The 13,853-nt window shown below is 35.3% G+C and overlaps 1 protein-coding gene across 1 annotated transcript in view; it reads right to left on the bottom strand.

Moving 5' to 3' along the window:
* Positions 1-600: 600 nt before the first annotated feature.
* LOC111547867 overlaps positions 601-13,853 on the bottom strand; it is a 131,863-nt gene continuing 118,610 nt past the window's right edge. Inside the window, exon 5 of the mRNA XM_031935284.1 lies at positions 601-1,037. Coding sequence (XP_031791144.1) covers positions 1,009-1,037 — 29 coding nt within the window. The 3' untranslated portion in view covers positions 601-1,008. The remainder of the gene's footprint in view (positions 1,038-13,853) is intronic.

Below are 13,853 nucleotides of genomic sequence, written 5' to 3'. Positions count from 1 at the left end.
TCAGGCTCCTGAGTAGCTGGGATTACAGGTACATTCCCAATGCCCGGCTAATTTTTGTATTTTCAGTAGAGACGGGGTTTTACCATGTTGATCAGGCTGCTCTAGAACTCCCGACCTCGTGATCCGCCTGCCTCAGCCTCCCAGGGGTGATTTGGTTTTAAATGGCAATTTAAATGGATGACATTATCCAGGGAGAGAAGAGCACTTAAAAGCCTGAAGAAAACCAAGCTTAAAACTTACTTTGCATCAGTAGTATTCTAAAGAAAATGTCATGGAAGTAGGAGAAAATTCAGAAGAGCATAATGTCATGAAAGTCAAAGGAGAAAATAGGTTCAAGAAGAGAGTGATCAGCACTGTTAAATGCCAGATGAAAACTGAGTAAAACAAAGAGTGAAAAATGTCTATTGAATTTGGTAATTGAGATATTATTTTAATGGAATGGGGAAGATGGAATACAGATTTAAAAAGGAGGACAAGAAAGCAAAGTTATTTTATTTCTTTATTTTTTATCACCGTATTTATTTTATTATTTTTATGCTTTACTTTCCAAAGTTATAATTCCAGTAAGATGGTTGAGAACAAAATAAAGCCAGGGAAATAAGTTTCAAAGAGTGTTTCAAGCTTCTTCTTTTTAGTGTGTTGAGCAATTTATTTATTTATTTATTTTTCAGGAAAACAGAATCAGTGGTAATTTGGCATTTAAAATTTTCCCAGGAGCAGGAAAATTCGCTGCTGAAAATTCTGAAGTCATTTAAAACAGTAGAAACTTTTAAATGTTAGGAAATCCTTGACATCAGGGAAATAGGCTCCTGAGAGCAAGATGTCCTAATGACTTCAGATTACCACCTGTGAGCAAATAAATGCCTTTCAGAAGTGATACATATCAAGAAGTTATTGACACCATAGAGGCAGTAACATGTGCTGGTTAAGAACAGCTCTGCAATGTATCTGTTGAGATTCCAGGCTTGGCTTTATCACTTTCTTGCTGTGTGATCTTGCCCAAGTTATTTATATCGTCTTAAGTCTCATTTTCTCACCTGTAAAATAGGGTTAATAACAGAATCTACATGATAGGGTTCTGCTAGCAGTAAATCAAATAACATTTATCTTGCATTTAGTGATAAGAAAGATGACATTGATTTGGTACCTTCTAGATGATGATGTTTATTGTATATGTTTGTATAATTCATATCTAGAGCCATGAAATTAAGACTTTGAAGGCAGTGAGTATAGACAGAAAAAAGAAGAAGTCTAAAAACTGTTTCAAGCCCTCTCCATCTGTTAGATATTGGATCTTGAGGAAGAACTGGCAAAGGAGACTAAACTCAAGCAGTTAGTGAGGCAGGAAAAAAACCAGGAGCATACCATCATGGAAGCAAAGGGAACAAAGTCTTTCAAGAAGGTGTGGATGATCAATTGCATCAAATACTACTAATAAATCAAGTAAAATGAGGAATGTGAATTGATCCCTAGATTTGTCAAAGGAGAAATCTTTGGTGACCCTGACAAACATGGTTTTGGTGGACACTATCTGTGTCTTTATGTTATCTTGATCACTTTTGTACAAGCCAAGGAATAGGACAGTTTTTTTGTCCATGACGGTATTTGATCACACAGGGCCAATGAAATGTGATTGATGTTTGCTGGGAGCTTCTGGAAAAGAAGTTCACATGCTCTTCTCAGTGAGCTAATGGAAAAGACGTCTTTGCCATTGGACATGACCAAGAAACCCAATATCCCTGAGGTTTTGAGTAGATATCTTAGATTCTTGAGATGGAATAGTTTTGCCACAGAAAAAAATAGAAGTTAGGCAGAAACTAGTCACCAATAACATAATTGAATAGCAGTTGTCCAAAGTCCAATGTTCCTATTCTTCCCAGGGTCTGCTTGACTCCAGATAGTTAGATGAGTAAATAAATTCCATTTTTATATGAGCCATATATATTTATTTTTCTGTTACATGCAACAGAGGTGTTTCTAACTAATGGTGCAATTTATCAAGGCTGGCATCACATGAGCTGAGGCATAGGAAAGGTAGTGATTACTTGAACGATTTTAGGCGTCCATAAAAATAGCTTCCACCACATTCTATTACACATGACCAGATCCTGCCCTTTTTCATCTCTGCTTACTCCTTCATTGTAAAGGTGTTCTAATTAGTCATATAATTAATTAACCGAAAAACTGTAATTCGTAATTCGGTTCTAAGAGGATTATGGAAAGATAGTGATAGAATTTCAGTATTTTATTTCCTATCCATTCCTAGCTTGAATTTATTTGTCTATGTTGAGACAAGCAGCAATTGGTGTTGGTGAGCTGTTGAGTATAAAGTATTGAGTTCCAAAAAGTTGATAGAGGAGAAAATGTGGAGCTCCGTCCCAATATGGGTTAGGCATTTGTCTGAAAACCAGACTCAGATACCTTCAAAATAAAGTTTGCGCTTGATGAATGCTGGGAAAACTCTCAGAGTTCTGTGCACTCCAGGCAGCTAAGGTCAACTTGATCTTATGTGAGGGTTCTGACCTCCACAAAGCCCAAGAAGGGATGTCTGGTGGGCTGAGACTTCCCTTTTTCTGAGGATAGGAAAGTGTGACAGAAAGAGGAATAGAAATGTTCTTTTCATTGCTTAGACAGAGTCTCTCTGCCTCCCTGTTACACAATTCCTAAGGGAGTTAGGTAGGGGATGCTTTGTTTTCCCTCACTTAGGGGACCACTGGCACTCCAAGATCTGTATCCAGGTTCCCATGAGTCCACAAAGAAAAATGACCCATTAGAATAACAACCTGAAATAAGAAGAACAAAGGATACAGGTACCCAGTGGAATAGAGCTGCTGGGGAGATCAGTTGAACAAAGAAATTGAAGAGCATTTTAGTACAGTACACACACACACACACACACACACACACACACACACACAATCCAGCTATCTAACTATATCTATGTATATTTATATATAAAAATAAGTATGAATTTAAATCTAAATATATAATGAGAATCTGAGAATGTGGAGTTTAAGTGCTAAATAAGGATTCTTGAAATAAAAAGATACACTGAAATGAAAGCTTAATGAGTTTAGAATTAAAAGTATTTCACTATGTCAACAAAACATAGGAGCTTGTGGAAGAGTGGGTTAGGGGTAGAGAGGAGACTGAGGAATAAAAAAATTACAAATTTTTCATCTGATGGGATAAAAGCAGAGAAGACAAGCAAGTCAAAGTATGCTAAAGAATTTATTTTAGCAGAGTGAGTGGGGTGACAATTAGAAGTAGAATGTCTTCGTGGGAAAAAATGGGATCTTGTTTATAAAATAGGAGCAGAGAAATGTGTCTGACTATGAGCAGCAGAAGGGGGTGCTTGACATTGACATGGCAGACAAATATACTTCTTTTCAAATCAAGCACAGAGCTTTAATAGAAAAAAATTTAAAGCACAGAGAAATTGAAAAGAACAACCAACAAACTCAATTTAAAAATAAAGCTACTGCACTGCATCCTGAGCAACAGAGCTAGATTTCTATCTCTAAAATAGATATAGATATATTTATATTATATATGATATATAACATATTAACATATAAATATTTATAGATTTATATATTTTAAATATATATAGAGAGAGAGAACTTTATCACTTATAACTCTTAAATGGATAATTGAATATATATATGTCTATATATAGCTATTCAAATTTATGGAATATTTACTAAAATTCAACATATACTTGACCACAAAAAAACTCTTAAATTTTTTTTAAAGAAGAGATTTAACAAGTCATTTTATTTTCATTGTAATGCAATAATTTAATATATAAATAATAAAAAGGTGATCAAAATATTGTAACTAATTACAAATTTGTAAGCATACTTTTTGTTAATTATTGAATCTAAGTGGATATCAAAATTAAAGTTGAAAACAAGCACATAAAGCAATAAAAAGAACACACTGTAAAACCAGTGAAAGCTGTACGCAAAGGAAAATTTATAGCCTTAAGTCATTATTTTCTAAAAAGATAAACATTAAAGACACCAAACATTCAATTTAAAATGTAAAATAAATAACAAATACTGAAACAAGGAAAAGATAATTTGTAAATGTAAAAGTTGAAAGCAATGAAACAAAAAACAGAAATGTAAAAAGAAAGAACAGATACATTTAAAAGCCAGTTATTTGAAAAGATCAATAGACTAAACCCTTTGTAATTCTCAATAAAAGAGGAAAAGAGAAAGCAAAATGTCGGAGACTGGAAAGAAGGTATCAAAAAGGAGACAATGAAAAATACAGAGAAGAATAAAATAATTATCAGACAATAACACATGCAATTTGATTGCATCAGATTTGAAAATCTATAGTAAAGGGACATTTTTCCAGCAATATATAAATAATCAAAATTAATTCAAGAAAAAGAAAACATCAATGCTTTAATTACCAAAGAAGATATTAGAAAATTGTTTAAATTAGAAAATTATTTATTCATAACTGAATAAATCGCCAGTACCAGATGGTTTCACAGCTGAATTTTATCTAATCTTATTAACAGATAATTCCAATGTTATTTAAACCATTCTAGACATCAGCAAAATATTAAATGCTGCCCAATTAATATTATGAAATTAGCACTCTTAAATATCAAAATAAGATTAAAACAGTACCAAAAGTCACCTATAAACATATATTCCAAATATTAACAATATTAGCAAATAAAGTCTGCCTCTTGCAATCATGTATAATTTATTTATTTTTTTCTGAGACAAGATCGCACTGTCATCCAGGTTGGAGTGCAGTGACCTGATCATGGCTTCTCACAGCCTCGACCTCCCAGGATGAAGCAGTCCTCCCACCTTAGCCTCCCAAGTAGCTGGGACCACATGCATGAACCACCACATGCAGCTAATTATTTTTATTTTTATTCTTGTAGAGATGGGGTCTTCCTATGGTGTCCAGGCTGGTCACCTTAAGTGATCATCCTGCCTCAGTCTCTCAAAGTGCTGAGATTATAAGCATGAACCATCATGCGCAGTCATAATTCTATTCTAGAAATGACCTGTTTAATGTCAGGAAATCTAGCAACATAACCCATTAAATAACAATTAAATAGAAAAATATTTTGGTTATATCAATAGAAAATGAAAAATTCAAAATTCAGCAGCCATTTCTAAGTAAAGCACTAACAAAAATAAGAATAGAAGAAAGCTACTTTAAAAATGTTACCTATTAAAGAAAACATACCAAATATTATTCTAAATTGCCAAACACTAAAATAATTTCAATTAAAATCAGAAATCAGAGAAGGATTTTTATCACATTGCTCTACAATATTGATATGGAGTATGTAGCAATATGAAAATACTGCAAACAATAAAAGTATTAATTTGAACAGTAGAAAATATAACATTTTTGAAGTTTGAATTTTTTACAAAGGAGTCTCAAAAAGACAAAATACAAAGGAAACACTACAAGAATTATTAAGAAATTTTTAAAAGGTAGCTGGATACTTCATAAATATAAAACAATCAATTACATTTTTCTATTCATAAGCATTTAGATGTGAAAGTGTAAAAAATAGCACATATCTTATAAACATAACAATATTGTCATAACTGTGAAGTTTTGAGGAAAACTTTTAAAGACAAATACCAAAAACAAATTAAAAGGTATATTGTCTTCCTAAATGAAAATACTTGATATCATATAAATATTAATTATTACCAAAGTATTAGACATTTATTATAATTCCAAATAGAATTTTCACTATTTTTCTTTTAATTTAAAATATTCTTAATGTTTTCTTGGAAGAATAAATAGATGCTTCAGAAAGGCCAAGAAATATTTCTAAAAGAAAAGTGAGAGGGGACTTGACTTTCCAGGTATCAGAATATTTAGCTAAATTTTGTAATCAAATCAGTATGATATTGATCAAGAAACAGGCAAATAGATGATTGCACAATGTGGATAATCTATAAATATATCTGGATGCATTAGAAAATTTAAAGCATTCCACTTCAAAGTTAGTATTTTATTTTAGTGTTAAAAGGCTGGTTTATTTAATAAGCCATACTGCTTAATATGACCACTCATTTAGAAGAAAATACTTCTAAATAGATAAAGACAATCTTTTTTTTATAAAACTAGCCCCTCAGATTACAAATGTTCATCATCTATAATATATAAGGAGGTCTTACAAATTGACAACAAAATGACTAACAAAAATTTAAAAACAAAAATGAAAAAAATAGGAATAGGCAATTATAGAAGAGCAAATCATATGGATAATAAATATCTAAGAAAATGCTCACTGGCAGGTAAGAAGATGCAAATTGAATTAGGAAAGAGATAGTACTTTGTAACACTCAGCCTGGTAAAAATGAAACAATATACCCATTACTCGTGAGAATAAGTGGAAGCAACCACTCTTCTACATTGCTGAAGGAAATATTCATTATTACAATACTTTCACTAATGTTTATTCAAATTTAAAATACATATACTTTTGACCTTCCGTTCCATGCTGAGAATATGACCCATAAGAAAAAAAAGCACAAGAGCATAAGGATGTGTACAGCAGAGTGTTTACTACAGCATTGTTTGCAATGGCCAAAAAAATGAAAATAAGATAATTTTCCAGCAAAAGGAATGATTGAATAAAATAGCAATATACTCTATGGGACATTATTAAAACACTTAGAGAAATTTAGTTAGAACTAAGTCAAATTCCTTAGAGGGAATCGCATGAGATATTATCAAGTGAGGACAGCAAGCTGATAAGGGGTGCATATACTATGATTCCATTTTAAATCCATGACAAGAAAACTCTCTCTATATATATGCACAAGTAAATACTTACATATGTTTAACATTATTACATGGGTATGGATAGTTGATATGTCCTAAGTTGTTAATATGAATTTCCCTGGTAGCACAAGTGGGAGGGTATGGAAGGAGATGCACAATTAATGGGATAAGAGGAAAATAAACAAAACAACAACAAACTTTATTATAGGAAAATAATGTATATGACTCTATTATGCATCTATTTAAATCTTATATGTGTGTTTCAGTATATGCCTAAAAATAATGCAAAATCAAATTTCAGAATACTGGGACTGCATTTCCCAAACTGTATTTGACAGGACATTAACATTCCAAGACATACTCTTATCTATCCTTAAAAAATAGCTTTCCCCTCTTGAAACTCAGGAAGTCCTGTGAGATACCACCTGATCCTCAAACACAATAACTTTCTTTCTGCAGCTGAGGCAGCACTTATCAACTAATTAATGTCATTTATTCAATGACTATATACACTATATAGATAGCTTGTCTAATTTCAACATATATGTGGAATTGTTTAGTATTTGTTGCATAAAATATGTATGACAACACAGAGAGACTCTGTCTCCAAAAAAGTTTTTTAATTAGCTGGGAGTAATGGTGTGCACATGTAGTTACAGCTACTCAGGAGGCTGAGACAAGAGAATTGCTTGAGCCTATGAGTTTGAGGCTGCAGTGAGCTGTGATCACACCACTGCATTCCAGCCTGGGCAACGCTGCAAGATCCTGTCTCTAAAAACAAAACAAAACAATGTATGAATCTAAAAAGGGAGTGAGAGTCTATGAATAGCAGGATTAAGAGGATTTGTGGATAAAGGAACTGGGCATCACTGAACAACAAGATGTCAAAGCTAGAAAAACATCTCACAAATGACTAATCTAGATTTCTAATTTTATCAAGTGGTTAGTGAGGCTTACGGAGGTGTGGATGACTGCCCAGAGTCACACCGCTGATGACTGATGGCACAAAAGCTCAAACCTGGGATTCTTGGCCAAGGGTTTTTTCTGCCACATTCTACTCTCTTGCATAGGATTCTGGCTTTGCCTTTTACTGACTGATTGACCCTGGGTGGTCTCTTGGGGTCTTAGTTTTCTTTTCTGTAAAATGCACTTATTTCTTAGGATTGTCTTGAGGAGTCAATAAGCTTTAATTTACAAGGTGCTTGTCTCTGTATTTGGAATACAGTTAACCCTTGGCTACTGCTACTGCCCTTAAACCATCTCTATCCCTCTATATTCTACCTCAGTATGATCTCGCTAGTGGCAGAAATTAGCATGTAGAAATGGCCTGGCATCTCTCTCTGGCAGCCTGAGGCAGGAGGAAAGGAGAGAAAAAGAGGTAGGAGTTAGAAAGAAGAGGAGATTAGGAGAAAAAAAAAGTGAGAATAAGAGAAAGAGAGAGAGAAGAGGTGGAAGAACAAGAAGGAGATGGAGAAAAAGAAGAAGAAAAAAAAGGAGAAAGAGAGAGAAAAGGAAAAACAAGTGGAAATTCTGTTCCTAGCTCTCTATGGCCTCTATGTAACACACAGTGTGGCACATTGGAATGAATGAATGAATATATTTTTAGAGTTGTGTTTTCAAAGGTTACAATATTTAGCAGTGAGACCAATTTTTCTGCCTGTTAATTACATGGAAAACAAAGACAACATTGAAGTGATATACACAATGTACTTTATTTAGAGTTTTTGATTCTGCACAGTCATTAAATTCTTTTCCTGGAAAAGCTATTATTAACAGTGCTAATTGTAGCTCAGCACAACAGCTCTCAATGGCTGTCAAGTTTAGAAGGGTGTTTTTCAATAAGCTTTTGAAAGTCCTAATTGGTGGGAAAAACCAGACTCTCATAGTTTCTTATATAAACTCTTGAAACACAGAAAATATTTGATGAAACCCTACTACCAAATGATCAAAATGTATTTTTCCCCAATCAAATAAATGTGGCTTATGCAACCACAAATCCTAAGTAAGACGATAAATGGACTAAAGTATTTACTATGTCTAAAACTCTATTAGTGCTTTTATTAGAGTATCTATTTTCTCACTCTCATCAAAAAGAAATAGGTAGCTTTGAATATTATGAGGGATCTTTAAAAAGTTTGTGCAAAATCCATACTATAAAAAATTACAAATGGATTAAAAACTTTTGCACAAAAGTAAACTTGTACTAACTTGTATAGCACATCTAAGATCTAGTTTGAGGCACTAAGAAGGGTACGACACCAACTTAAAAAGAGTCTTTAACATGAATTCTGCTAAAATTGAGGCAAGAGCAAATTATCAAATTTATGGTGAAGCTTGGATGGGAGAACAGTGAAATGACTGATGTTTTTGCAAAAAGTTTATGGAGACAGTGCCTCAAAGAAATCAGCAGTATACAAATGGATAACTCATTATAAGAAGTGAAAGAATGATGTTGAAGGTGAAGCCTGCAGTGGCAGACCATCTGCACCAATTTGGGAGGAAAAATTTAATCTTGTTTATGCCCTAATTGAAGAAGATTGATGATTAACAGCCTAAATAATAGCCAACACTATAGATACCTCAATTGGTTCAGCTTATACAATTCTGATTGAAAAACTAAAATTGAGTACACTTCTCACTCAATGGGTGCCAAAGACACTGTGCTCAGATCAGTTATGGACAAGAGCACAGCTTGCAATGGAAATTTTAAGCAGGTGAGATCAAGGCCCTGAAGCATTTCTTCAAAGAACTGTAACAGGAGATGAAACATGGCTTTACCAGTACGATCCTGAAGACAAAGCACAATCAAAGCAATGGCTACAAGATGTGGAAGTGATCCAGACAAAGCAAAAGCAGACCAGTCAAAAGCAAAGGTCATGGCAATAGTTTCGGGGATGCTCCAGGCATTTTACTTGTTAATTTGCTGGAGGGCCAAAGAACGATAACATCTGCTGGTTATGAGAGTGTTTTGAGAAAGTCAGCCAAAGATTTAATAGAAAAATGGCTGGGAAAGCTTCCCCAGAGAGTCCTCCTCCACCATGACAATGCTCCTGCTCATTCCTCTCAAGGGCAATTGTGTGAGAGTTTCAGTGGGAAATCATTAGGCATCCACTTTACAGTCCTTATTTGGCTCCTTGCCACTACTTTTCTTCTAATCTTAAAAGAAATCTTTAAAAGGCACTTATTTTTCTTCAGTTTATAATATACAAAGACTGCACTGACAAAGTTAAATTCCCAGGACCCTCAGTTCTTTAGGGATAAACTAAATGGACTGATATTATTACTTACACAAGTGTCTTAAATTTGATGGAGCTTATGTTGAGATATAAAGTTTAAATTTTTTACCTTTACCTTTTAATTCCATTTTTTCCACAACATTTTTGAAGTTCCCTCTTATACAATTTAAGTTCTGTTGTACTTAATTAATGCACAAAATTTTATTATGAAATTTTTCAAATACTTATAAGTTGAAAAATTTTACAGTGAAGACCTATACCATCAGCACTTAGATTCTACCATTACTATCTTAACTGTCTTGTTTTATTTCACATCTACCAATCCTTCCATTCATCCATTAATCCATCTTATTTGTTTGATGCACTTCAAAATGAATGGAAACATCAGTCCACTTTTTTCCTATCTCAGCAAATATTAGTGTTTTTTGTTTGTTTATTAAACATGAACAACAAACACATTTATCTCCATTGCAGAAGACTGTCAGATGCAGGGCACATACATTTGGTATAGGAGCTGGGTTCCTGCAAATTCAATTTTCTGCCCATATCTAGAAAATACACAAAGAAACAGCTAAGTAACATCTTAAAGTCTCTGGAAGAATGAATGCTACAGAGATTATGAATAATCCTGCATTTCTGAGATGAAAAGGAAGGGCAGTAAGTACATTTTTCCTTAGAGTCCTTCTTCCTATGAACTTATCATGGACTCCTATAAACACAAGTCAAATCTTCTGATTTCTTATGAGGAAAAGGATGTTTAAAAATTCTGTTACTTATTAATATTTGAGTGACAGAAAAATTGTAAGAAAAAACAAAAAGCACCTGAAACTTACCACTGTTAATATTGGGGTGACTGTCCTTACCCACTCATCTCCATTTATTCATTCTTTCCTTCATTCAGTAAATAAGTTTTGAGTGTTTGCTATGTGCCATTGACACACAGTCCATGTCCTGAAAGTGCTAGTCCTTGAGTCTAGTCATATGTCAGGTGGTAATAGGTGCTATGAAGAAAAATAGAGTCTATAAGCATTAAAGAGTAAAGAAAATATTATCTTAAATGGGATCATCAGGGAAATCCTCTCTGATCAGGTAACATTTGAGCAGTGGCATGGAAAGGAGGGTGGGAAGATAGAGCTATCTGGACAGAGGAGACTGCAAGAACTGAAGCTGTGAGGTGAGATTGTGTTCAGGCTGTTTGGGAAACGGCAGGGAGACCCAAGGGGCTGGAGTGTGCTCAGGGAAGAGAAGAACAGTACAACATGAGGAGCCAGATTTTACTGAGATGGAAAGCTGCAGGAAAGTATTGATCAGAGGAGGGTCATGATATGATTTAACTTTTCAAAGAACCCCACTGGCTGCTCTGCATGGAGGATGGACGTTAAGAAGGCAAAGGTGGGCCAGGCACAGTGGCTCGCGCCTATATTCCCAGCACTTTGGGAAGCCAAGGCAGGCAGATCACTTGAGCTCAGGAGTTCAAGACCAGCCTGGCCAACATGGTGAAACCCTATCTCTACAAAAATTAACTGGGTGTGGTGGCGTGTGCCTGTAATCCCAGCTGCTTGGGAGACTGAGGCACAAGAATCACTTGAACCCAGAGGGCAGAGGTTTCAGTGAGCCAAGATCAAGCCACTGCAACAGAGCGAGACTCTGTATAAAAAAAAAAAAAAAAAAGATGGAGAAGGTGGAAGAGAGAAATCAGAGAGAAGACTCTAGCAGGAATCTAAGTGACAGACGATGGTGCTGGAATTAGGGTGGGGACAGTGGAAGTAGTATGTGCATATACATATATAGCCATATAGTTACACAATTGCCCATAAATTGGACCATGTTTACACTGTATGTGTTGTACAAACTTGTCTTATTGACTCCTTTGACTTTTGCTTATCTCTCTCATGACCTGGTCCTCCATTCCATACCCCTCTGCTCCTCCCTTCCAGTAAATAATGGAAAAAGCCAGCCAGGTATGCCATCTATCATATTTCTCTACATTTTCATAAATCAGAAAGGAGGGCTTTTTAAAAAATGCTTTGCTTTACAAAAATTGAACTGTAGTCTCTTACTGTGCTGTATGAATTGCCAATATTTTTTGCTAACTTTTTTATTTGGTTGTCTTTTTCTTACTTTGCCGACATATTATAGATGCTGATTCTTTTTGTGTCATTTGTTAGAAACATTCTTTCCCAATTTATTATGTGTACTCTACCTTTATATATGGTTTTATGTGTTTTGTCATAATTTTAACATATTGCGTATAACCAGTTGTATGTATCTCATAGTTTCTGGGTTGCCTGTCTTTAAATCTCCTCTGTTAAGCCATACATATGTACATATATTCCAATTTCCTTCTAAAATTTACTTTTTGTCCTTGCTGATTATAATGTGAAATGCAAACTCAATTAATATCTGATTTAATTCTGTATACAAACTCCATTTTGAATTACAATTTTGTTTTTTGTTTTTAATTATGATACCACTCAGACTGCCATTGCAAAAGTCATCAATTACTATTCTAGAAAGTGTTGATTTCTCCTGTGTTATGGTTAACTGTGCATGCCTCCTTTCCTCTTCTACAATGTAAGCCCCCTGAGGACAGACGCCTGCTATGCATATTTATGTCCTTGTGCTGGTCCTGAGCTTGTTTGCTCACGGGTATGTTTCTCATTTTCTGCTCTGAATCTAGAAGATGCCCTGGAGGAGGGCAGCTGCCTGCTGCCTGCATTTTCTCTGCTCCCTCATTGACTGCCTCAGCTGGGTTCAGTTACTAGGAGGCAACAGTTGAATAGTTGAACTAGGAGGCAACAGACTGAAGAGTAGGAGGGAAGGAGAAGCCAGGGCATTCCTCCTCTCTCTCTGAGTCAGCCAGCATCTCTGGAGACAGCCCACTCTCCTCTATGATCCCGGTTATTGCTCAGGACAGCCTACGCTAGTTCCGGGACCTGCCTGTAGCTCAGGTCCCTAAGCTCCTGTATGACAGCCTCCTCCCTCTGTACCCCCAGATGGTAATGGCTTTCTGGTGTTGCTAATCTCTGGTTAGCCTCACTACCCCCTCTTTGGTTTCTCAGAGTTCCCATCACTTGCATAACCCAATTCCCTGCTTTAAATTCTCTATAGTTTTTTGGTTGAGCCCTGACACACCCTCCAAAAGATTTAGCCATGTGCTTTGATTAGAGAAAAAGCTCAAAATATATATAGAGTTTTTTGTTGTTGTTGTTGTTGTTGTTGTTTTTTTTTTTGCGACAGAGTCTCACTTTGCTGCCCTGACTGGAGTACAGGGGCACCATCTTGGCCCACCGCAACCTCTGCCTACCAGGTTTCAAGCGATCCTCCTAGCTTAGTCTCTGGAGTAGCTGGGATTGTAGGCATGTGCCACCACACCTGGCTCGGTTTTGTATTTTCAGTGAGACAGAGTTTCACCATGTTGCCCAGGCTGGTCTTGAACTCCTGACCTCAAGGGATCCACGGCCTTGGCCCCAAAGTGCTGGGTTTACAGGTATGGGCCACCATGTCTGGCCTAAATATACAGTTTCTTAAAGCAATGATTATGATGGCTTTCCATACTTTAGCACAATTACTGGGAACCGTTCATTCTTACCTATTCAACAGCATATGCAATATAATTGACCAAAATTGCTAACTGAGTGTCACATAACCACTACCTCCAAAATTACAGCATTCAATTTCCCCATCACCATAGTTGTCTTCATTAACAGATTTTATAGACTCTGGACTTAATTCAGAGTTTCTCTGTTCTTCATTGCCATTCAACAGCATCTTTTCACCTATTTCTACTAAATGTATAAATTATTGAAATCTGTCCTCTTCGAGCCT

Source organism: Piliocolobus tephrosceles, chromosome 3 (genome assembly GCF_002776525.5).
Source record: "Piliocolobus tephrosceles isolate RC106 chromosome 3, ASM277652v3, whole genome shotgun sequence".
Classification (NCBI taxonomy): Eukaryota; Metazoa; Chordata; class Mammalia; order Primates; family Cercopithecidae; genus Piliocolobus; species Piliocolobus tephrosceles.
The sequence above is the reverse complement of the archived record's forward strand: the minus strand, read 5'-3'. Positions and strand labels throughout refer to the sequence as shown.